Source organism: Macaca nemestrina, chromosome 20 (assembly GCF_043159975.1).
Source record: "Macaca nemestrina isolate mMacNem1 chromosome 20, mMacNem.hap1, whole genome shotgun sequence".
Lineage (NCBI taxonomy): Eukaryota > Metazoa > Chordata > Mammalia > Primates > Cercopithecidae > Macaca > Macaca nemestrina.
Window position 1 is genome coordinate 50,338,580 of NC_092144.1, and position 22,176 is coordinate 50,360,755.

At 52.5% G+C, this 22,176-nt stretch overlaps 2 protein-coding genes across 2 annotated transcripts in view; both read left to right on the forward strand.

The window, feature by feature from the left end:
• CYP2F1 (cytochrome P450 family 2 subfamily F member 1) overlaps positions 1-9,308 on the forward strand; it is a 16,710-nt gene extending 7,402 nt beyond the window's left edge. Inside the window, exons 5-10 of the mRNA XM_071086891.1 lie at positions 2,348-2,508; positions 2,859-3,035; positions 3,624-3,765; positions 5,544-5,731; positions 6,298-6,439; positions 8,755-9,308. Coding sequence (XP_070942992.1) covers positions 2,348-2,508; positions 2,859-3,035; positions 3,624-3,765; positions 5,544-5,731; positions 6,298-6,439; positions 8,755-8,936 — 992 coding nt within the window. The 3' untranslated portion in view covers positions 8,937-9,308. The remainder of the gene's footprint in view (positions 1-2,347; positions 2,509-2,858; positions 3,036-3,623; positions 3,766-5,543; positions 5,732-6,297; positions 6,440-8,754) is intronic.
• A 2,779-nt stretch (positions 9,309-12,087) lies between these two features.
• On the forward strand, positions 12,088-17,776 carry LOC105495318 (cytochrome P450 2F1-like). Its single transcript, XM_071087873.1, has 5 exons — positions 12,088-12,199; positions 15,106-15,314; positions 15,609-16,148; positions 16,584-16,667; positions 17,644-17,776. Exons 1-5 carry the CDS (start codon positions 12,088-12,090, stop codon positions 17,680-17,682), a joined length of 984 nt encoding a protein of 327 aa, XP_070943974.1. The 3' UTR covers positions 17,683-17,776.
• Positions 17,777-22,176: the final 4,400 nt, after the last annotated feature.

Sequence of the window (22,176 nt, forward strand, 5' to 3'; positions counted from 1 at the left end):
TGGTCCCAGTAACTCAGGAGGCTGAGGCAGGAGAATCACTTGAACCCTGGAGATGGAGGTTGCAGTGAGCCGACATCATGCCACTGCACTCCAACCTGGGGACAGAGTGAGATGCTGTCTCAAAAAAAAAAAAAAATTAGCCAGGTGTATGTACCTGTAGTCCTAGCTGCTTGGAAGGCTGAGGCAGGAGGATCGTTTGAGCCCAGGAGTTGGAGGCTGCTGAGGCTATGATTGTGCCACAACACTCTAGCCTAGGTGACAAAGCAAGGCCCTGTCTCTTAAAAAATAATAATAATAACAATAATGTGGCAAGTGATACTGAAGGGGTTAAATGATGTGATGTAAGTGAAATAATAATAACTGCCTGTATTAGTTTCTTATTGCTATTGTAATGGATGACAGCAAACTGAGCAGCTTAAAACAATGCAAATTTAGTCTGTCATGGTTCTAGAGGTCCAAATTCTAAAGTGGGTTAGTAGGGCTGCTTTCCTTTGAAAATCTTTAGGGGAAAATTCATTTCTTCCTTTCTTTCTCGTTTTTTTTTTTTTTTTTTTTGCCAGGATCTCACTCTGGCACCCAGGCTGCAGTGCAGTGGCATGGTCTGGGCTCACTGCAGCCTCGACCTCCTGAGCTCAACTGATTCTCCCACCTTAGCTTCCCAAGTAGCTGGGAATACAGGCATGTGCCACCACATTCAGCTCATTCTTTTTAATCTTTTGTAGAGAGGGAGTCTTGCTATGTTGCCCAGGCTAGTCTCAAACTCCTGGGCTCAAGCAATCCTCCTACTTCAGCCTCCCAATATATTCTGGGATTACAGGTGTGAGCCACCGCACCCAGCCTACATTACCTTTTCTTACTCGGTCCCTCCTGCCTCCCTCTAAAAAGGATCCCAGTGATTACATTAGGCCCAGCCAGATAGTCTAGAGCAAACTTCTTGTCTCAGAATCCTCAACTTAATCCCACCTGCAAAGTCCTTTTTACCACGTAAGGGAACGAATTCACAGGTTGTAAACATAAGGACATGGACATCTTTGGGGCCCATCACAGCCTGCCATGACACCGTGATCTGTGACAGCCTCGCACTGGGTCAGGCCCTTCACTGACTCCCAGTCACACACTCACTGACTCCTTATAGCAGCCCCATGATGAAAGAAGTGCCATCAGACCCATTTTACAGGTGAGAAAACTGAGGCTCAGAGAAAGGAAGTCAGTTTGCCCAAGTCACACCAAGACTAAGAGGCCAAAGAGCATTCAAACCGCGTCCATCTAACTCCAGATCTGGTTTTCTGGGCTGTGCTATTGTGTCCTGGGTGCTGTGCTGAAATGTGTTGTTTTGCCTGGACATGGTGGCTCACGCCTATAATCCTAGCACTTTGGGAAACCGAGGTGGGCAGATCACTTGAGGTCAGGAGTTCAAGATCAGCCTGGCCAACATGCAGAAACCCCTTCTCTACCAAAAATACAAAAAAAAATTAGCCGGGTGTGATCTCAGCTCCTTGGGAGGCTGAGGTAGAATTGCTTGAACCCGGGAGGCAGAGGTTGCAGTGAGCCGAGATCGTGCCATTGCACTCCAGCGTGGGCGACGGAGCCAGACTTCGTCTCAAAAAAAAAGAAAGAAATGTGTTATTCAGTATTTACTATGGTCTGTTCAGCTGTTGGACGGCCAGATGCTAGGTGTTGTGTTATTTCTGGGTGAGATTGTAGAGTTGTCAGGCGCTGCATGTGGTTTTGCGTTGTGTCATCTGCTGGCTGCCAACGTTATTGCGTTGCTGCATAGTGTGGCCTTTGTTCTGCTGCCTTGATTGTACGTGTTGTGATGTCACATCCTGTGTTGGGTGCTGTCTGCTGGGTTGCTGTGTACTAGTGTGTGTTGTGTGGCAGGATTATGGAGCTGTATGCTGGCATGATGTGTTGGTGTGTGGTTACCGTGTCTTGGGATGTTTCCGGGCTGGTTGTTAGGTCACCGAGTGTCCTGTGTTAGCATCTACTGTGATCCTATTTGCTGGGTGTTCTGTTGCCCTGTGTTGTTGTGTTCCGTGATGCCTGATGATTGCCTTGTGCTATGTTGCGTGTTGTGTGTTGTGTTGCCAAGAATAGCCGGTTCTGTGGTGGGTATTGTTGCTGTGGATGTGCTGCAGGAAGTTGTGGGTTCTGTGCTGTCTGTGGCATTGACACATGCTTTTGGGGTGTTGTTAAGCAGCATGTTGTGACCATGTGCCTGTGCTCTGCACCGCAAGACACGTTGCCATGCTTGAGTCGGATGTTGTGCAAATTAATGGTGTTGCTGCATGAGGTCCGGTTGGCTGCACATCGCGTCTTCCTGATCCATTCCATTCCCCACCCTCAGGCGAGCCCTTTGACCCCACGTTTGTGCTGAGTCGCTCAGTGTCCAACATTATCTGTTCCGTGCTCTTCGGCAGCCGCTTCGACTACGATGATGAGCGTCTGCTCACCGTTATCCGCCTTATCAATGACAACTTCCAAATCATGAGCAGCCCCTGGGGCGAGGTCAGCCAACTGTGTCCAGCAGGAACGGGGTGTGGGGTCCGCAGGACCTAGGAATGGAGAGGAAACAGTGGGCGGGGGAAAGGGCTGCGAATGGCCCTCCCAGGGCCCGCCCCTCCCATCTGACCCCACCCAGAGTTACACGGCCACGCCCCCTCCCCTCCCCTGAGCATTTATGACCGCCATTCCGTCCTTCCCACTCCCCCTCAGCCCCAACCCCAACCCCAACCCCGGCCTCTCCAGAACCTGGCTACCTTTGGAGACCCAGTCCCTGCCTACCTAATCCACACAGACCCCGTTCTCACCTGAACACACTTCGTCCTCCTCCAAAACCCTCCCACTCTGGTCCGCAGTTGTACAACATCTTCCCGAGCCTCCTGGACTGGGTGCCCGGGCCGCACCAACGCATCTTCCAGAACTTCAAGCGCCTGAGAGACCTCATCGCCCACAGCGTCCACGACCACCAGGCCTCTCTAGACCCCAGATCTCCCCGGGACTTCATCGACTGCTTCCTCACCAAGATGGCAGAGGTAATCCCAACCTGGAAATCCCACCTCTAGTCTGACCTGAAATTCTCCTGCTGCCCCTGCCTCAAACCCACAGGGACCCCAGATGGGGCAGGGTTGGGGGACCTTTTTCCCTGGAGAAGCTGAAGCATCTGGCCCAGCTGGGCTGGAGCCAGGAGCCACTCACAGCCACAGCCAATTTACAGCTCATTAAGAAGTCATCAAAGGCTGTGGGGCAGGCACAGTTGCTCACGCTTATAATCCCAGCACTTTGGGAGGTCAAGACAGGAGGATTGCTTGAGTCCAGGAGTTCGAGACCAGCCTGGGCATTATAGTAAGACCCAGTCTCTACAATACGTACATACATACATAAACCATATTAAAAAAAAAAAAAAAAAGAAACAAGAAGTCATTCAAGCTCTATCCAAGAAGTTAATTGTAGGCCCTGCAGCTGAGATTTTCCCAGCCCTGCCCTGCTGCGTTCCCCAGCTCTCCTAGGGAAAGAAAGTTAAACCCAGCTGGGACTGAATGGGCCCCCAGCAGCAGTCGTACTGGTCTAGAGGGAAGGTGTCTCCATCCCTAGCTCACATCCCCACCTCTCTACCCCGACAGGAGAAGGAGGACCCACTGAGCCACTTCCACATGGATACCCTGCTGATGACCACACATAACCTGCTCTTTGGCGGCACCGAGACGGTGGGCACCACGCTGCGCCACGCCTTCCTGGCACTCATGAAGTACCCGAAAGTTCAAGGTGAGGCCCACCCACACAGCAGCGCGGAGGTGCCCATGTGTTCCAGCCTCACCCCAGAGCAGGGAGCCACAGCCCCGCCTCTAGCCCTGCCTCCCAGGTCTGAGATAGCCTCCTGCTGACCCCAGGAGTCCACAGCCAAACCCACAAACCCACACGGAGGCCGATCCCACCCACATGGCCCACGAGTTCCACGCAGCCTGCTCGAATCCTGACCCAGATCCCACCCGCTTAGTTGTTTTTGTTTTGGTTTTGGTTTTGTTTTTTGGAGACAGAGTCTTGCTCTGTCACCCAGGCTGGAGTGCAGTGGTGTGATCTCAGTCGGCTCACTGCAACCTCTGCCTCCCAAGTTCAAGGGATTCTCCTGCCTCAGCCTCCCAAGTAGCTGGGATTACAGGTGCACATCACCACATCCAGCTAATTTTTGTATTTTCAGTAGAGACAGGGTTTCACCAAGTTGGCCAGGCTGGTCTCGAACTCCTGGCCTCAAGTGATCCACTCGCCTCAGCCTCCCAAAGTGCTGGGATTACAGGCGTGAGCCATTGCACCCAGCTCTGCTTAGTTTTTTGTTTGTTTTTGAGAGAGTCACTCTGTCGCCCAGGCTGGAGTACAATGGTGCAATCACAGCTCACTGCAGCCCCTTGGGCTCAAGAGATCTTCCCACCTCAGCCTTACCAATAGCTGGGAGTACAGGTGTGCACCACCACACTCAATATACTCAGCTAACTTTTTATTTTTTGTACAGACAGGGTCTTGCTGTGTTGCCCTGGCGGGTCTCCAACTCCTGGGCTCAAGCAATCCTCTCACCTCAGCCTCCCAAAGTGCTGGGGTTACAGGTGTGAGCCACCACTCCCTCCTGCACCCGCTTAGTCTTGCTTTGTGCGGACTGTGTCCACCACTGCATAGATCCACCTTCGGCTTCAGAGCCCAGCTAACAGTCCTCCCAGAGCCCTGCCCCAGAGCCCCAGCCACAGGCCCGCGGGGGAACCCAACCTCTCCCACACAGCCTGGCCCACACACACAGCTCTGTCTGCTACTCCAGCTCCTCAAGCCCCATCTCTGGGTGTATCCCCTGCTCTGCCCCAGATCTCCAGCCCTCCCTCACAGCTCACCCACTCCATGCACCATCCAGCCAGTAGGGTCCGGAAACTGCTCCTGAAATCCCATCAGGTCCTGGATTCCAGGCCTCCCTGAAATCCCGCCCACACAACTCAAGGCCCAGGCCCTTGCACAAGCCAAGCTTTGGCCCTCACTGACCCACTTCCTCCCAGGCCCTAGCTAATTCTTTTTTTTTTTTTAATTTATTTTTATTTTGTTTATTTATTTATTTATTTATTTTTTGAGACGGAGTCTCGCTCTGTCACCCAGGCTGGAGTGCAGTGGTCGGATCTTGGCTCACTGCAAGCTCCGCCTCCCGGGTTTACGCCATTCTCCTGCCTCAGCCTCCCAAGTAGCTGGGACTACAGGCGCCGCCACCTCGCGCGGCTAGTTTTTTTTGTATTTTTTAGTAGGGACGGGGTATCACCATGTTGCCCAGGATGGTCTCAAACTCCTAGGCTCAAACGATCCGTCCGCCTCGGCCTCCTAAGTGCTGGGATTACACATGTGAGTCACCGCGCCCAGCTAGCTCTAGCTAATTCTCACATGTGCCCCAGCAGTGGCGCCGTGCCATGGGAGACTTTGACTAGACCCCTCCCTACACACGCACACACCTCTTCCCAGCCTGGTTGCCCTGTCACGCCCACTGACACCCTCGACTCCGCTTCCCCCTCCGCCTCCAGCCCGCGTGCAGGAGGAGATCGACCTCGTGGTGGGACGCACGCGGTTGCCGACGCTGGAGGACCGCGCGGCCATGCCTTACACAGATGCTGTGATCCACGAGGTGCAGCGCTTTGCAGACATCATCCCCATGAACTTGCCGCACCGCGTCATTCGGGACACGGCCTTTCGCGGCTTCCTGATACCCAAGGTGCGCTAGGCCTGGCAAACCTAAGAGGAGGCATTGCAGGCTCTTACAACTCGCAAGGAGTATCCCAGGCACTAGCAATCAACATCCCAGGCCTTAGCAACTGGCATCCCAAGCCCTAGCTACAGACATCTCAGACCCTTAAATCCCGAAGCTCGGGCCTTTCCCAGGACCCCATCTCATATCATAGTGGACTAGACCCATGACAAATCTCCTTCCTAGAAACCCTCCCTGGAAGCCCTGGGGTCTGGAACTTCATCTTGAGGATCCCCTGTGCCTAAACGCTATTCTCAGGGCCCCCTCCTTTTTCCCAGAAACCCCATATCTGCTCCCACAAAGGGTGGGGGTTTCCCACATCCCGGCCAAAGTCCCCAATAACACAGCATATAGCACTGATCACTTGGAACCCTAGACACCCACACATTTTTCCTTGGCCCCTGATTGAGTCCTATACCCCACCCACCCACCCCTTATCAAGTCCCCGGGACACCCAGCCCTATAAAATGGAAACTAGTTTGGGAGCCTCCCAGCCCTCCTACACTGCTAACTCCACCTCCTCATCCACACAGGGCACCGATATCATCACCCTCCTTAACACCGTCCACTATGACCCCAGCCAGTTCCTGACGCCCCAGGAGTTCAACCCTGAGCATTTTTTGGATGCCAATCAGTCCTTCAAGAAGAGCCCAGCCTTTATGCCCTTCTCAGCTGGTGAGGGCAGGAAGCAGAGTCTTTCTGGCCCAATTTCTACCTACATTCCTCATCCTAATTCCACCTGCCAAATCCTCTCACTCCTTCCTTCCACCCATTCTCAGCTTTGGATGTACAGAGACATTCATTCCTCCTCTCACTCTGCGCCTATAGGCAAGTAGTGACTAAAATCCTCGTGAAGCGAGGTGGGGAAGTTGATTAATAATTTAACTTGGGACTGGGCACGGTGGCTCACACCTGTAACCCCAGCACTTTGGGAGGCTGAGGTGGGCGGATCACCTGAGGTCAGGAGTTCGAGACCAGCCTGACCAATATGGTGAAACCCCATCTCTACTTAAAATACAAAAATTAGCCGGATGTGGTGACGGGATCCTGCAGTCCCAGCTACTCAGGAGGCTGAGACAGGAAAATCGCTTAAACCCAGGAGGCGGAGGTTGCAGTAAGCCGAGACTGCACCATTGTACTCCAGCCTAGGTGACAGAGTGAGACTCTGTCTCAAAAAAAAAAAAAAAAAAAAAAAAAAAAAAGATAATAATTTAACAGCCAGGAGTGGTTGCTCACACCTGTAATCCCAGCACTTTGGGAGATCTAGGCGGGCAGGTCACCTGAGGTCGGGAGTTCAAGATTAGCCTGACCAACATGATGAAACCCTGTCTCTACTAAAAATACAAAATTAGCCAGGAATGGTGGCACATGCCTGTAATCCCAGCTACTCTGGAGGCTGAGGCAGGAGGATCACTTGAACCCGGGAGGCGGAGGTTGCAGTGGGCCGAGATCGCGCCATTGCACTCCAGCCTGGGCAACAAGAGCAAAACTCCATCTCAAAATATAAATAAATAATAATTATGATAATTATTATTTAACTTGGGCCAGGCGCATTGGCTCACACCTGTAATCCCAGCACTTCAGGAGGCTGAGGCAGGAGGATCGCCTGAGGCCAGGAATTCAAGACCAGCCTGGACAACATAGCAAGATCCTTTCTCTACTAAAATTTTAAAATTACCTGGGTATGGTGGCAGGCATCTGTGGTCCCAGATACTTGGGAGGCTGAGGTGGGATTATCGCTTGAGCTCAGGAGGTTGAGGTTACACTGAGTATGATCACACCACCGTACTCTAGTCCGGGCAACAGAGTGAGATTCTTTCTCTAAAATGAAAAATACTGACTAGCCAAAAATAAAAAATATGTGAAATTTTTAAAAGAAAATAATAATAATTGAACTTGGGAGAGGTCATTGTCTACCTCTCCATTGGGTGGCGCAGTTGAGGTGGTTCTAGGGTGTTTTGTCTTGTTTTGTTTTGTTTTGTTTTGTTTTTGGCTTTCCTCATTACCCTGCTGAAAATACTTACCTCTTTACTCAGTGGCAGGAAAAGAAAAAACAAAAAACTGGCGTAATAATAGGCAACTTACCATGTTGCCTACTGTGCATCAAGTGCTGGCTGTACAAGAGCCCAGCTAAGAGCTTATGTTTTCCTCTGGGAATGTGCAGCCCAGATTCCAGCAGGATTTGCATCCCATCTGTCACCCCCTAGCTGTGTTGCCTTGGGTATGTTACTTCACTTCTCTGTGCCTCAATGTCCACATCTATAAAATGGAGATATACTAAGGCCTGCCTCTTGGAGTTGTTAGAATTAATGGTGATCTAACGCTTAGAGTAGTGCATGGCCCATGGTAAGCTACTTATAACCTCACTGCTTTCCCTGTGTTTACCATTCACTGCAGCTTCATGAGGCACTATTACTATCCCTCCTTTTATTTTTCTTTCTGAGACAGGGTCTTGCTGTCATCCAGGCTGGAGGGCAGTGGCATGATCACGGCTCACTGCAGCCTTGATCTCCTGGGCTCAAGTGATCCTCTCGCCTCAGCCTCCCAAGCAGCTGGGACTGCATGCATGTGCCACCTTGCACATTTTTAAAAAAATATTTTTATAGAGATGGGATCTTGCTGTGTTGCCCAGACTGCTCTCAAACTCCTGGGCTCAAGAGATCCTCTTCCCTTGCCCTCCGAAAGTGCTGGGATTACAGGCCTAAGCCAGCACACCCAGCCTTCATATCCCCATTTTAAATAACCAGAAAGTGTGGTTTGTCCAGGATCACAAAACTAGTAGTGACAGGGCCAGGATTCGAACCCAAGCAGCCCAGGTCATTCCACTCCACAGTTTAAAGCATCTTTCCCAGATCTACAGATAGGTGAGAATCTGTGACGTCCCCAGTGGTGGTCTTCCTTTCCTCTTATGTTTTCCTCTGGGAATGTGGGGTTGCAGCCTCTAACTTCATCTTATCTCACCACCGCTCCCCACCCTGCCACCCCCGCAGGGCGCCGTCTGTGCCTGGGCGAGTCGCTGGCGCGCATGGAGCTCTTTCTGTACCTCACCGCCATCCTGCAGAGCTTCTCGCTGCAGCCGCTGGGTGCGCCCGAGGACATCGACCTGACCCCGCTCAGCTCAGGTCTCGGCAATTTGCCGCGGCCTTTCCAGCTGTGCCTGTGCCCGCGCTAACACCCCAGCCCTTCCGGATTCGCCTGTGAGCAATGAGGCCCGCCCATGCGGGTTGCTCCTTCTTGGTCCACGGTCTGCCTTCGTCCCTCTGGCAGTCACGCTGTCTTCCCTGCACGCTGTGCCTGCCGCGTGCCCATCCCCCATCCCTCCAATCTGTACCCAGTCTGCAGGGCAGAGGCAGATGTGGGGAAGGGGCATGTCTTTTTGTATCCACAGAGCTTGTTCTATGGCACGCCCTTTTCTGGGCTTTTTGTATCATTTCTTAGTACATTTGTAATAGATTCAAACCAGTCTTGGCTGAATTAAAGGGAGGATGACAGTCACTTAGGATGGGGAGAAGGGAGCTGGCTGCAGAGAGGGAGACACTGGCTAGTTCTGCCCTCACCTTTGGGGTGACTAGGGTGGGAGAAAATGTATACTGGAGACCGGCTTGAAGGTAAAGACTGTGAGGACCTGAAGTCAGAGAGGCGGAGAAACCAAGACAGAAAAAAGACAGCAGGGCCAGCCGAGGTGGCTCACACCTGTAATCCCAGCACTTTGGGAGGCCGAGGCGGGAGGATCACTTGAACCCAGGAGTTTGAGATCAGCCTGGGCAACAGAGTGAGACCTGATTCTATAAAACTTCAAAAAGTGGGGCAGGAGGATTGCTTGAGCCTGGGAGGTCGAGGCTGCAATGGGCTATCATTGTGCCACTGCATTGCCACCTGGGCGATGGGAGTGATACAGGAGTGAGAAGAAGAAGAAAAGGAGAATGAGGGGGAGGAAGAGGAGGAAGGAGGAGAGGAAGGAGGGGGAGGAGGGGAAGAGGAAGAAGAAGGAGATGAAGAAGAAGGAGGAGGAGGAAGAGGAGGGGGAGGAGGAGGGGGAGGAGAAGAAATTTTTTTTGTATTTTTAGTAGAGACAGGGTTTCACTATGTTGGCCAGGCTGGTCTTGAACTCTTGGCCTCAGGTGATCCACCCGCCTCAGCTTCCCAAAGCACTGGGATTACAGGCATAAGCCACTGCACCCAGCTGATAATTTTTTTTAGAGGCAGTTTCACTATGTCTCCCAGACTGGTCTCAAACTCCTGGCCTCAAGTGATCCTCCAGCCTCAGCCTCCCAAAGTCTGGACAACCCGTGTACACCACCATGCCCTACTCAGAAACTGCACTTCTAACTGCTGCCTTTTAATTCACAAGTCAGAGACCCAGAAAGAAAGAGGAAGACACCATTAAATACAGAGAAAAGCAGAGAAACACAGACACTAAGAAATAGGAGGCAGGGGGAATCGAGAGAGAGAGAGAATGGAAAGAAACAGAGAAATGACCAGAGAAAGACAGATGAGCAATGACAGTGGGAGTTCCGAGGACTGAGGCTCCTCTCCCTCAATCCCCGCCCCCCACCTTTTTTTTTTTTTTTTTTTTTGGACAGTCTTGCTCTGTTGCCCAGGCTGGAGTGCAGTGGCATGATGTAAGCTCACTGCAACCTCCACCTCCAGGGCTCAAATGATTCTCATGCCTCAGCCTCCCGAGTAGCTGGGATTATGGGCACGCACCACTATGCCTGGCTAATTTTTGTATTTTTAGTAGAGACGGGGTTTCACCATGTTGGCCAGGCTTGTCTCGAATTACTGGCCTCAAGTGATCTGCCCATCTCAGCCTCCCAAAGTGCTGGGATTACATGCGTGAACCACTGCACTCGGCCCTCCCACCCTCTCACTGAAATTCTCTGAAATTCTCCCCTTTGGGGTGGGGATAGCTACCCCAGGCATGTACCCTCCCAACCTGAGACCCAACCTAATACCCTAACCCTAACATCCTGCTGGCAGTGGCTGTTCTCGCTGGGCAGGCGTCCCAAAGCACATCGAGCCAGATTCAGGCAGAGTGGAACTGGCCCCTCAGCCATCAGTGGAGGTGGCCTGGGAGGCCCTACCGTGAACGGGGTCTCCCCAAGGCGATGCAGAAACTGGGACACGCTCTGCTGAGCATGGGGCTGGCTGGAGTGAGGCTTGTAGGTGGTCCCCACGTGGGGATTAAGATGTCAGGTCTTTAATCCCCATGCTGTTCCCATCACAGGCTGATCAGGGTCTGCCCCAGGGCCCAGCCAGAGACACAGAGGTCGGGGGAGAGGGGAGAGATGAAGAGACTCAGAGGTCCTGAGAAAGACAGGCAGAGAGAGATGATGGAGAAAAACACGTGGAGACCCTGAAAAGAGATGGAGAGGAAGAGGAAGAGAAAGAGACAGATAACGCAGGGATGGCAGAGAGATCCTGGAAAACAGAGACCGGGAGGAGAAAGAGAGCCACTGTGAAAAGGGGAAGACAGCGATGTCCAGAGAGAGGAAAGACAAAGATAAATAAAGAGAACAGAAATGAAGAGAGATAGAGAGACCTGAGAGAAAAAGAAAAAGACCTGAGAGAAAAAGAAAAAGAAAAAGAGAGAAACAAAGAAATCCAGTCTAATTACAAAGAGATAGAAATGCCAAGGCAGGAGGATCACTTGAGCCCAGGAGTTAGAGACCAGCCTGGGCAACATAATGAGACCTGGTCTCCACAAATATTTTAAAAATTAGGTAGGCATGGTGGCACGCACCTCTAGTCCCAGCTATTTGGGAGGCTCAGGTGGGAGGATCACTTGAGCCCAGGCGGTCGAGGCTGCAGTGAGCTGTGATGGTGCCACTGCACTCCAGCCTGAGTAGTAGAACAAGACAGGTGAAAGGGGAGAGAAGAAGAAAGGGAAAAGAGGGGAGGGGAGGGAAGAAAGAGGCTGGGCACGGTGGCTCACACCTGTGATCCTAGCACTTTAGGAGGCTGAGGCAGGAGGATTGCTTGAGACCAAGAGTTGAAGACCAACCTGGCCAACCTAACAAGACCCTGTCTCTATAAAAAAAAAAAAAAAAAAAAAAAAAAAAGAGAAGTAGGGAGGAAGAAAAATTGAACATTCTTTCAACAAATATGTACTAAGTGCCTACTGCTGTACTGAGCACTGTTTTAAGCGCTGGGATACAGAAGCGAACCAGACAAAATCCCTGCTCTAGAAGAGCTGACATTCCGGAGGACAGCCCACCCGAGCAAAACAGAGGAAGAGTCAGGAGCTGGGGAGAGAGCCAGAGGCCATGATAAAGAGGATCCATTAAAGCCTGTCACAGAGGGTGGGGTAGGGCTGGGGGAGGATGCGGCTTACCGTGCCCCGCCACACCCCCACTGTCCGTGGAGTCAGCAGCTCTGAGCAGGGGCCCTGCCCCACAACCCCTGTCAGTCACCAGGTTCCAGAAAGGCTGACAGGTAGGAAGACCCAGGACAGGGCAGGACAGAATATGGAGGTACAAGGGGGTCAACACGCAGAAAGGCACCCTGAAGAAATAAGGAGAGGCACAGAAGTGCCAGGATGAGACAAAGGGAAGCACAGACTGGGGGAGATACAGAGAGAGGAAGACACAGACATACTGAAAAGAGAGACAGAAAACAGACACAAACAGAGGGAGAGACAGAAAGAGGAGAGAGCGATGAACACAGAAACACAGAGACTGAGAGTGAGGGAGGCTGGGTGCGCTGGTTCACGCCCATACTCCCAGCACTTTGGGAGACCAAGGCAGAAAGATTGCTTGAGCCCAGGAGTTGGAGACCAGCCCGGGCAACACAATGAGGTCCTGTCTCTTCAAAAAACACAAAAATTGGCCAGACGCGGTGGTGTGCACCTATGGTCCCAGCTACTCAGGAGTCTGAAGTGGGAGGATTGTTTGATCCCAAGAGGTTGAGGCTGCAGTGAGCCATGACTGTATCACTGGACTCCAGCCTGGGGGACAGAAGCCAAACTGTGTATAAAAAAAAAAGAAAGAAAGATAAGAGAGAGAGTAAGTGGGACTGAGAGATGAAACAGAGAGACACAGAGAGACCCTCCCAGAGACAATGCCAGTCCCAGGCTCTGTACAGACCCTCCACCATCTCCCCAGGTCTGGGCCCTGTGCCAGGCACTCGGAGGAAGGCTGGATCTGGCCAAGCAGGGACAGGCAGGTGGACCACATTCCTGAACAGTCTGTTTCAAATACAGCCCCAACCTCACCGCTCCCACCACCCCAGCCCTGGCCCATCCAGGCCTGAGTCTGCCCCCTCTAGCCTGTGCCCTAGGATAGGGGGTTGTGGGGGGGATAGATGAGAGAATGAGGGATAAGTTTGTCTGCCGTCATGGCCTGGCCTCAGACAGGGACTTGGGGGACTGGATACCAGGAGGTTCAGCAGCATGGGCACAGAACATTTGGGAGCATCTGGGAGCCAGTGCCTTGGGAACACAGATGGTAGATTCAGGGCAAGACAGAATATGGAGGTACAAGGGGGTCAACATGCAGAAAGACACCCTGAAGAAATAAGGAGAGGCACAGAAGTGCCAGGCTGATGGACACCCAGAAGCCAGGGAAATTGAAGGTGGATCTGGGGAACAAGCATAGCACACAGGGTCCCAAGAACAATGGAAGTGACAAGGGCTCAGGTGTGAGCTCCTAGGAATCACAGGCACAGAGCGCAGGAGTGTCAGGGGTGGCTTTAGAAGGCTATTTGAGCCAGGCGCAGTGGCTCACGCTTGTAATCCCGGCACTTTGGGAAGCTGAGGCAGGCGGATCACCTGAGGTCAGGAGTTTGAGATCTGCCTGGCCAACATGGTGAAACTCCGTCTCTACTAAAAATACAAAAATTAGCCGGGCCTGGTGGTGCATGCCTGCAATCCCAGCTACTCGGGGGGCTGAGGCAGGAGAATCTTGAACCTGGGAGGCAGACGTTGCAGTGAGCTGAGATGGCACCACTGCACTCCAGCCAGGGTGACAAGAGCTAAACTCTGTCTGAAAAAAAAAGAAGAAGGAGAAGAAGAAGTGTATTTGAGAGTCAGTGTGTATTTAGGAATCAGAGGTCCAGGGTACAGCATTCAGGGGGCCCAGAGGTGGCCCGGAGATTGAGGAATACACACCTGCAGGCCAAGTAAATTGGACTCAAAGGTGCTAGGGGCTCAGGAGGCTGCACCTGTTGGCCAGGTGTGTTGACATGAAAATGCTGGTGCACGAAAGTTGCTAAGTAGGGCAGGCTGAGGCAGGCACACAATGTACCCTAGAACATAAAGTGTAAAAAAAAAGAAAAAAAGAGAGAGAAAGAAGGAAAGAAAGAAAGAGAAAGAGAAAGAAAGAAAAGAAAGAAAGAAAAAGAAAGAAAAGAAAGAAAGAAAGAGAGAGAGAAAGAAAGGAGAGAAAGAAAGAAAGAAGGAGAGAAAGAAAGAAAGTGAAAGAAAAGAAAGAAAGAAAAGCAAGCTGCCAGCCAGGGCACAGTTCCACTAGGGCTGGGGGCGGGGTGGAGACGTCGGGTTGGGGAATCCACCGAAGGAGCAACCGGGAGACACCCACTCCTCCCACATCGGGTGTCCACCCCTGCTCCACCCCTAAGACCCCTTGGAAATCAAATAGAGGTGAAGGGGTGCAGGCGTGGAGAACTGCAGGCATGATGATAGCCGGTATCGCAGCGCTGCTGTTGTGGCTTCTGGTGCTGGCGCTGGCGCGGTGGGGGTAGGGTGGGTGCCGAGCTCGGATGCGGGGGTCCCTACCTCCCCGGCCCAGGCCACTCCCATTGCTGGGGAACTTGCAGCTGCAGTCCGGAGGCACGGACCACGCACTCCATTCCCTACAGGAATGGGGGAACGAATTTTGGATCCGTGGAGGTGGGGCTGGGGACTAGAACTCCTCCTGAATGAAGACAGCTAAGGGCTTGTACTCTAAGACCCTGAGGAAGGACAGGAAGGATGAGTGCTCAGGACTCCTGAGTTCTAGGAAAGGAGACTAGAGAGTGGACAGCTTGGGGTCAGGACACTGGGTGGTAAGGAAGGAGCCCAGAGCAGGAAATCAGGTTGTGGGAAGAGGGGAGCAGAGGGTCTGTTCTCCTGGTTCAAGGTGGGGAGGCTGAGTACTGAGGGCGTAGGAGCCCGACTCTGAGGGTGCAGGAGGCTGGGAAGCTGGACTTCTAGGTCCCAAGGGAAGAAGGAAGTGGGGGCCTGGACTCCTGGATCTCAGGGAGGAAGGAGCTGGGGATCTGAACTCCTGGGCCTGAAGAATGAGGGCCCCAGACGAGGACTCCTGAGTCTGAAGGAAGAGAGAGCTGGGGGCGAGGGCTCCGATGAGAAACCCGATGGGCACCATCTGAGCACCGGCTCCCTGTAGCTCTCCGGCCGCTGGGGGTGTTCACAGCGCAGCTGGGCCCGCGCCCTGCCGTGGTGCTGTGCGGCTACGCAGCGCTGCGGGACGCGTTAGTGCTACAGGCGGATGCCTTCTCCGGCCGCGGGTCCATGGCAGTCTTCGAACGCTTCACACGCGGACACGGTGAGGCCCGGGCGCTGGCCGTGCCGGCCTGCACGCCTCAGGCTGGGCCGGTAAACGGTAGAGGCGGGCAAATGGGGGCGGGACCTAATAGAGACTCCAGCTAATGAGGTGCAAACGGCCGAGAGAGGGCGCGGCGGCGCTAAAGCGTAAGGTTCGAATCGAGGTTCATCCTGCAGCCAAGAGGAGAGAAGAGCCTAAGAGTCAAAGCCCGAGAGCCAGCCTAGGTCAGCAATGGAGCCCAGCAAACGCGGGGCCAATGTGTGGATAGGGCACTTAGAGGTCCGCTAAAGAAGCAAAGCGCAGGAAGTCGGCCGCAGGAGTCGGAGGCCCCGAAAGGGATGTAGCCAGTGACCTGGCGCTTCCTGGATGGGGCGTGGCCGACTCCCGGGCCCGCCTCCTTTCCTGTCCCCACCACAAGAATCTTCTTTTCTAACGGGCCGCGCTGGTGGACACTGCGCAATTTTGCAGTTGGAGCGCTGAAGGAGTTGGGGTTAGGTACACGGACCATCCAGGCGCATGTCCTGGAGGAGGCGGCTTGTCTGCTAGGCGAAATGCAAGCCACCATTGGTGCGGCCTGGCCGGGAGGGCAGAAGGGGCTGGTGTGGGAGTGGCCCTTGGACTGCCAAGATGGGGCTACGGGAAGGTATTTGGGTGGAAGGAAGCCAGTAAGCCCATGGGGCTGGCTGGGGGCAGGACCACGCATTATGACCACCGTCCTGTTCCAGGAGCCCCGTTTGACCCCATGCGACTTCTGGATAATGCTGTATCCAATGTTATCTGTTCTTGTCTTCGGGAACCGCTATGGCTACGGGGACCCGGAGTTCCTGAGGCTCCTGAACCTCTTCAGTGACAACTTCCGCATCATGAGCTCCAGATGGGGCGAGGTGAGAGGGCCGGCCACACTCTCCCCCTTGTGCGTCCAGCCTTATGCCAAATCCCGAGTACACAGACCTACCTACAGTGGATCATTAGAATGGGACAGTTAGAGTAAGGTTCTAGAGTTCTAAAACCTCCAATATCAACGTCCTGGTCCAATCTCCCTGAAGGGAAACTAAGACCTAGTGGCCTTGTCCAGGGCCCTTGTTGAGACCCTGTCTCTCCAGATGTACATTTCCCCGTCCCTCATGGACTGGCTCCCAGGCCGGCACCGCCGAATCTTCCGAAACTTTCGGAGCTGTGGGTCTTCATCTGTGAGCAAATCCAACAACACCGGCAGATGCGGCAGCCGGCGGAGCCCCGCGATTTCATCAATTGCTTGACCAGATGGGTAAGGCGTGGTTCCCAGCTCCCTAAACTCTATCTTTGCCTCCCATCAACAGGTGCCTGGCACGCGGCAGCGTGCCCGTCTTCTCTGCCCACAGCAACAGCAAGACCCAGAGAGCCATTTCCAGGAGGAGACGTCGGTAATGATGATGCACCTTTTTTTTTCTGGCGACACTGAAACCACGAGCACCACCCTGTGCTACGGGTTTCTCATTCTGCTTAAGTACCCAGAGGTGGCAGGTCTGCAAGCTAGAGACCCAGAATGGGAGACTGCGGCCTGGGGATGGCTGGAGGGTCCTGGAAGTGCGCAGCTCACAGCCTACCCCAGCCCCAGCCAGGGTGCAGGAGCTGGACCCTGTGGTAGGGCGGAGGCGCGCCCCAAGCCTGGACGACCCCGAGCGACTGCCCTACACCAACGCAGTGCTGCTCCAGATCCAGCGCTTCATCAGCGTGGTGCCCCTGGGGCTGCCGTGCACCCTCCCCCTTGACACCCACCTGCACGGCCACTGTCTAGCCAAAGGTGCCCACTGAGTCTGGGGATCCTGTGCGGGGCCCGGGTGCATGAGGTGTGTTCTGAGATCAGCCAGAATCGGCAGGTGTGCGCTGTGCAGACTGAAGCACAATCAGTTACCGCTGGAGCAGGATGGTAGGCCTGCCTTCCCTTCAGCTTTTATTTTATTTTATTTATTTATTTAATTTTTTTTTTTTTTTTTTTTTTTTTTTTTTTTTTTTTTTTTTTTTTTTGAGATGGAGTGTGGCTCTGTCGCTCAGGCTGGAGTGCAGTGGAATGATCTCGGCTCACTGCAACCTCTGCCTCCTGGGTTCAAGCAATTCTCCTGCCTCAGCCTCCTGAATACCTGGTATTACAGGCATCCGCCACCACACCTGGCTAATTTTTGTATTTTCAGCAGAGACAGGTTTCGTCATGTTGGCCTGGCTGGTCTCGAACTTCTTGACCTCAAGCGATCCATGCTCCTCGGCCTCCCAGAGTGCTGGGATTACAGGCATGAGCTACCTGCCTGGCCTATTCCCTTGAGCTTTTAAAAAGGGCCTTGGATGGAGGAGGTGCACATGCTCACCAAGCCCACAGGTAAACCAAGTTGCATGTACCCCCAGGGCACCTTTGTGATTCCCCTGCTTGTGACTGCACACTGACCCCACTCAATTCAAACACCCAGAATGCTTCAACCCTACCAACTTCCTGGACAATGCTACCAACTTCCTGGACAACGCTACCAACTTCCTGGACAAGGGCAAGTTCCAGGGCAATGACCCTTTCATGCCCTTTGCCTCAGGTGCGGGCAGGGGAGGAAGGCGACCAGCCTGGACCGGCTCTGGGGTGCATGGTGCTCACTATGCACCCGTGTACCCGGGAAAGCAGATGTGCCTGGGCGCAGGCCTGGCCCAGTTGAAGATCTTCCTATTCCTTACAGCCACCCTACTGAGGTTCCGCCTGCTCCCTGTGGTAAACCCTGGCACCATCAACCTCACCTGCAGTTCACTGGCCTGGGCAGTGTCCCCCCAGCCTTCCAGCTCCAGCTAGTGGCCTGCTGAGGTCAGGCTCTGCTGTAGTGGGCTCACTGGCCCTCAAACCTCCGTACCCTCCTTGGTCAATAAAGGCCCTAAACTGCAGATGGAGTCAGATGTGTGCAGCTCTGAGGTAAACTTTTATTTCTTGGCTGACAGGACTTCCACACCCATGCTCCTCCTGGCACCTTTTACTCTGCCCACGCAGTGGCAGCCCAGTCTCAGTGACACCTGACACAGAGCCTTCTTGGCACCGAACATGACTTTAATATTCTCCTGTTGTCAAGTTCAGTGCTAACTTGTTTCCCATCCTCATGTACACCTGGGGGCAGTCCCAAAGCCAACGCGATGCCACTCCCTCTCTGGCCATACCTGATGCTTGTAAGGGATTATTGGAAGGACAGCCAATAAAGGAATGAAGCCAATAGACCCAAGTTCAGGCAAGCTGATGTATTGTCAGTCCTGCCACGCTACCCCTTGACAAAAGCAGAGGAGGCAGCCCTGCTTACAGGTTATAGCCACCCTTCTCAATTTCCTTACTAATAAAGGCTATAGGGCCTCTCCCTACAAACAAACCAAAACCTCCTCCCACCTTTCCACTCCACCGTGACCTACTTAGGAGTTAAACTCTCCCCCAGGTCCTGAGCCATAACCCCAGCACAGGCAGCCTTAATAGACAGCCTATCTCCAACTTCCTCAAAAAAAAAAAAAAAAAAAATCATGTCTTCCTAGGGCTAGCAGGATTTTTAAAAAATATGGATTCCCAACTTTGCCCTCCTAGTTCACCCCCTTTATAAAGCAGCCAAAGGCCCCCTCAATAAACCCCTAATCTCCTCACATAACATACTCCCCAACTTCCACAAACTCCAAACCGCTCTTATCTCTATATTGCCAAAAACCAAATAAGAGCCCTTGGTGTCTTAAGACAACAACAACAAAAATCCTCTTTCCTTTGCTCCTATAGCCCACCTCTCTAAACAACTCAACAACAGAGTCAAAGGGTGGCCAACCTGTCTTAGAGCACTAGCAGCAGTGGCTGTTTTAGCTGTAGAAAGCAGGAAACTAACATTCAGCCAAAATACCACCATCTACAGTCCTCATAATCTACAAGATGTCCTCTCCTACCAAGCATTAAGCTCTCTTCCTCCTTCCCAGATTCAAGGACTCCATGCCCTCTTTATCAAAAATCCCAAATTCTGCCTTACCAAAAGTGCTCCCCTCAACCCAGCATCCTTACTCCTCATACCCTCTTCCCTTCCTACTCATTCTGACACTGACATCCTAGACCCCCTGCAGCCACACTTCCCAAACATTCCCTCCAATCCTCTCACCAACCCCAATGACCAGCTATTCATAGACGGCTCCTCTTCCAGGCCGACCGGCTCCCCTAAAATTGCTGCATACTCAATCGTTTCTCTTGACCAAGTAATTAAAGCCAGGCCCCTACCTCCAGGAACCTCCTCCCAAAAAGCAGAACTTATAGCTCTCACCAAAGTCCTAACCCTTTCCAAAGGCAAATAAGTCAACATTTATACAAACTCCAAATATGCCTATCACATCCTTCATTCCCACACTGCCATCTGGCAAAAGAAAGTATTCTTTACTGCCAAAGGAACCCCCATCACTACCGGCCCCTGGGCAGCCTGGGTAGGCTGACACATAGCTGCTGCTAGGAGCTGGTATTTAGCACAATCTTGTTGGACTTTATCTAATTTCTTTTGCTCGTCTCTGTTGTTGAAGACCTTAAAGGCCAGGTTAAGAAGGACTTGTCGAGGGGTTTGAGGGCCCTCTTCTACCTTTCTGAGCTCGTGCTGTATGTCAGGAGCAGACTGAGATGAAATGGATATTAAGAACAATGGTTCCTGGGAGGTGGGGTCAACACGGGCGTATTTCTGGAGGGCCTCTGTAAGGCGGGAAAGAAATTTGGCAGGGTTTTCATCGGCTCTTTCAGAGATTTCTTTGCACTTTTCAAAATTTACGGCCTTATGGGCTGCTTTGTTAAGGCCTACGATGAGGGAAGTTGTTATACCCAGACCGTTTGTTCCCCAAAGAAGACCACCAGAGTCCAGAGTCAAAGCCAAGCGGCAAGGATCCTTTACTACAAGTTCGAACTTGGTCCCTCCATTCCACAGCATACAAGAGGGCCTTGAACAATGCGAGTGCTTGCTTTTTAGAGCCCGATGTAAATAGGATACGTAAAGTTACAGAGGAACAAGGGAATTCTTTTGGTTACAGCATTACAATTGGTTTACATTTTAAGTTATACATTCAGCAGTTTTTCTATTGGTTCCCGCGCTTTCAGTAAAACCACAAATGGCTGTGTCCTTATCGGGGACTTTCCAGGTGGTGTTTTTCTAAAGTTGAGATATATGGTAGTCTCTGAGTTGAGAGGTGTGTTTGTACTGGGCTCAGGAAGTTAAGAGATATATGGTGGGATGTGTTTGTACTGGGCTCAGGAAGTTAAGAGATGTATGGTGGGATGTGTTTGTACTGGGCCTGTTTGTTTTGAGCCCGGGGCTGAGGAATGTGCCTGATTTCTTTCAAAGTAATCATGTGGTTACGAGACACCCGGTCGGGGTCTGTGGGTTGGTACTCCCAGAGGGGTTACTCCCAGGGAACTGCAGCAGCCCCTACGGGCTTAATAGGGTCTTGCCGATGAAGATCGTCGGCATGTACCTGTGCTGCGAGCCACACTCTTTCCTTCTCTTCTGGAGGAAGGGTAGAAGAGAGGATAATGTAGAGATCATGCCAAGTGAGTTTATAAGATTGGGTAAGGTATTTAAATTCTTTGATGTAAGTGTCAGAATCGGAAGAAAAGGGCCCGAGATGTTTTTTAATTTGGGGGAGGTCGGAGAGGGAGAAGGGAACATGGATGTGAATGATGCCTTCAGCTCCGGCCACCTCTCGGAGGGGAAGTATGGGGGCTGGTTGTTGGGCATTCTGAGTTCCAGAGTGGGTGTGAGGTGGAGATGAGGATGAATCAGAGTCAGGAGCTGGGTGATTGGAGAGAGCGGGGAAAGACGGAGGGCAGGAGCAGGAGCCTAGGGTGGAGGGTCGTGATGATCGGGTGGAGGATTATGTTGACGGGGCAGGGGGAAGTCGGCAGGGTCAAAGGAGGAGGAATCATCAGAAGGAAGGGAAGCTGAGGATGAGTCTGACTCAGAGCTGGCAAGGAGGATTTGGAAAGCGGAACAGAGCTGACAGAGGGAGGGGAGGCTACAGAGGGCAAAAATGGCCTGAACATGAGGGATTTCAGACCACTTTTCATTGCGGTAGCAAAAGTTGTCTAGGTCCCTGAGGATGTTAAAATCAAATGTGCCATTTTCAGGCCACTGGGAGCCACTGTCCAATTTATACTGAGGCAAGGCTGTATTACAATACAAGATGAGCCTTTTTGGCCAAATTTCAGATCGGAGGTCAAGGGCATTAAGGTTATGGAGGAGACACGCGAGGGGGGGATGTCTTTGACGGAGTGGATTGGGAGGCTCCTATAGTGGAGTGAGAAAGGGAGGGGTAGAGATAGGAGACTTGGCTGGAGACTAGAATGGTGGGAGAAGGAGTCCCTTGTCCCACGGTTCAAGTCGGAGAAGTACAACAATTCCCCACTCAGGCATCCCTGAAAGGGAGACACCGAGGGCCTAGAGGGCCTAGAGGCCGGGAGGAGGAAACTCTTGGCTCAGCGCTGTGTCTCTTTCAGGAAGGAAGAAGCGGACAAGGGTTCCGGATGGAAGGCAAAAGTCTCCTTTACTCACCCCTGAGGCTGCCTTGGTGTTGGATGTGTCTGCCGGCAATGGAAAGGAGTAGGAAATCCTCTGGGTCTCCCGCAGGTTCTGGAAGGGGGAGTTCGGCCGGGGAAAGTGGGGAGGGAAGGAGACAGAAATAAAGGGAGGCCAAACTCTACCACCTTCCCAAGTTTTGGCACCAAGATGTAAGGGATAATTAGAAGGCTAGCCAAGAAAGGAATGAGGCCAATAGATCCAAGTTAAGGCAAGATGATTTATTGTCAGTCCTGCTGCGCTACCTCTTGACAAAAGCAGAGGAGGCAGCCCTGCTTACAGGCTATAGCAAGGTTTTATAAGACGTAGAACTGGGTCAGGGTGAAGGAAAAACAAAAGGGGGGTG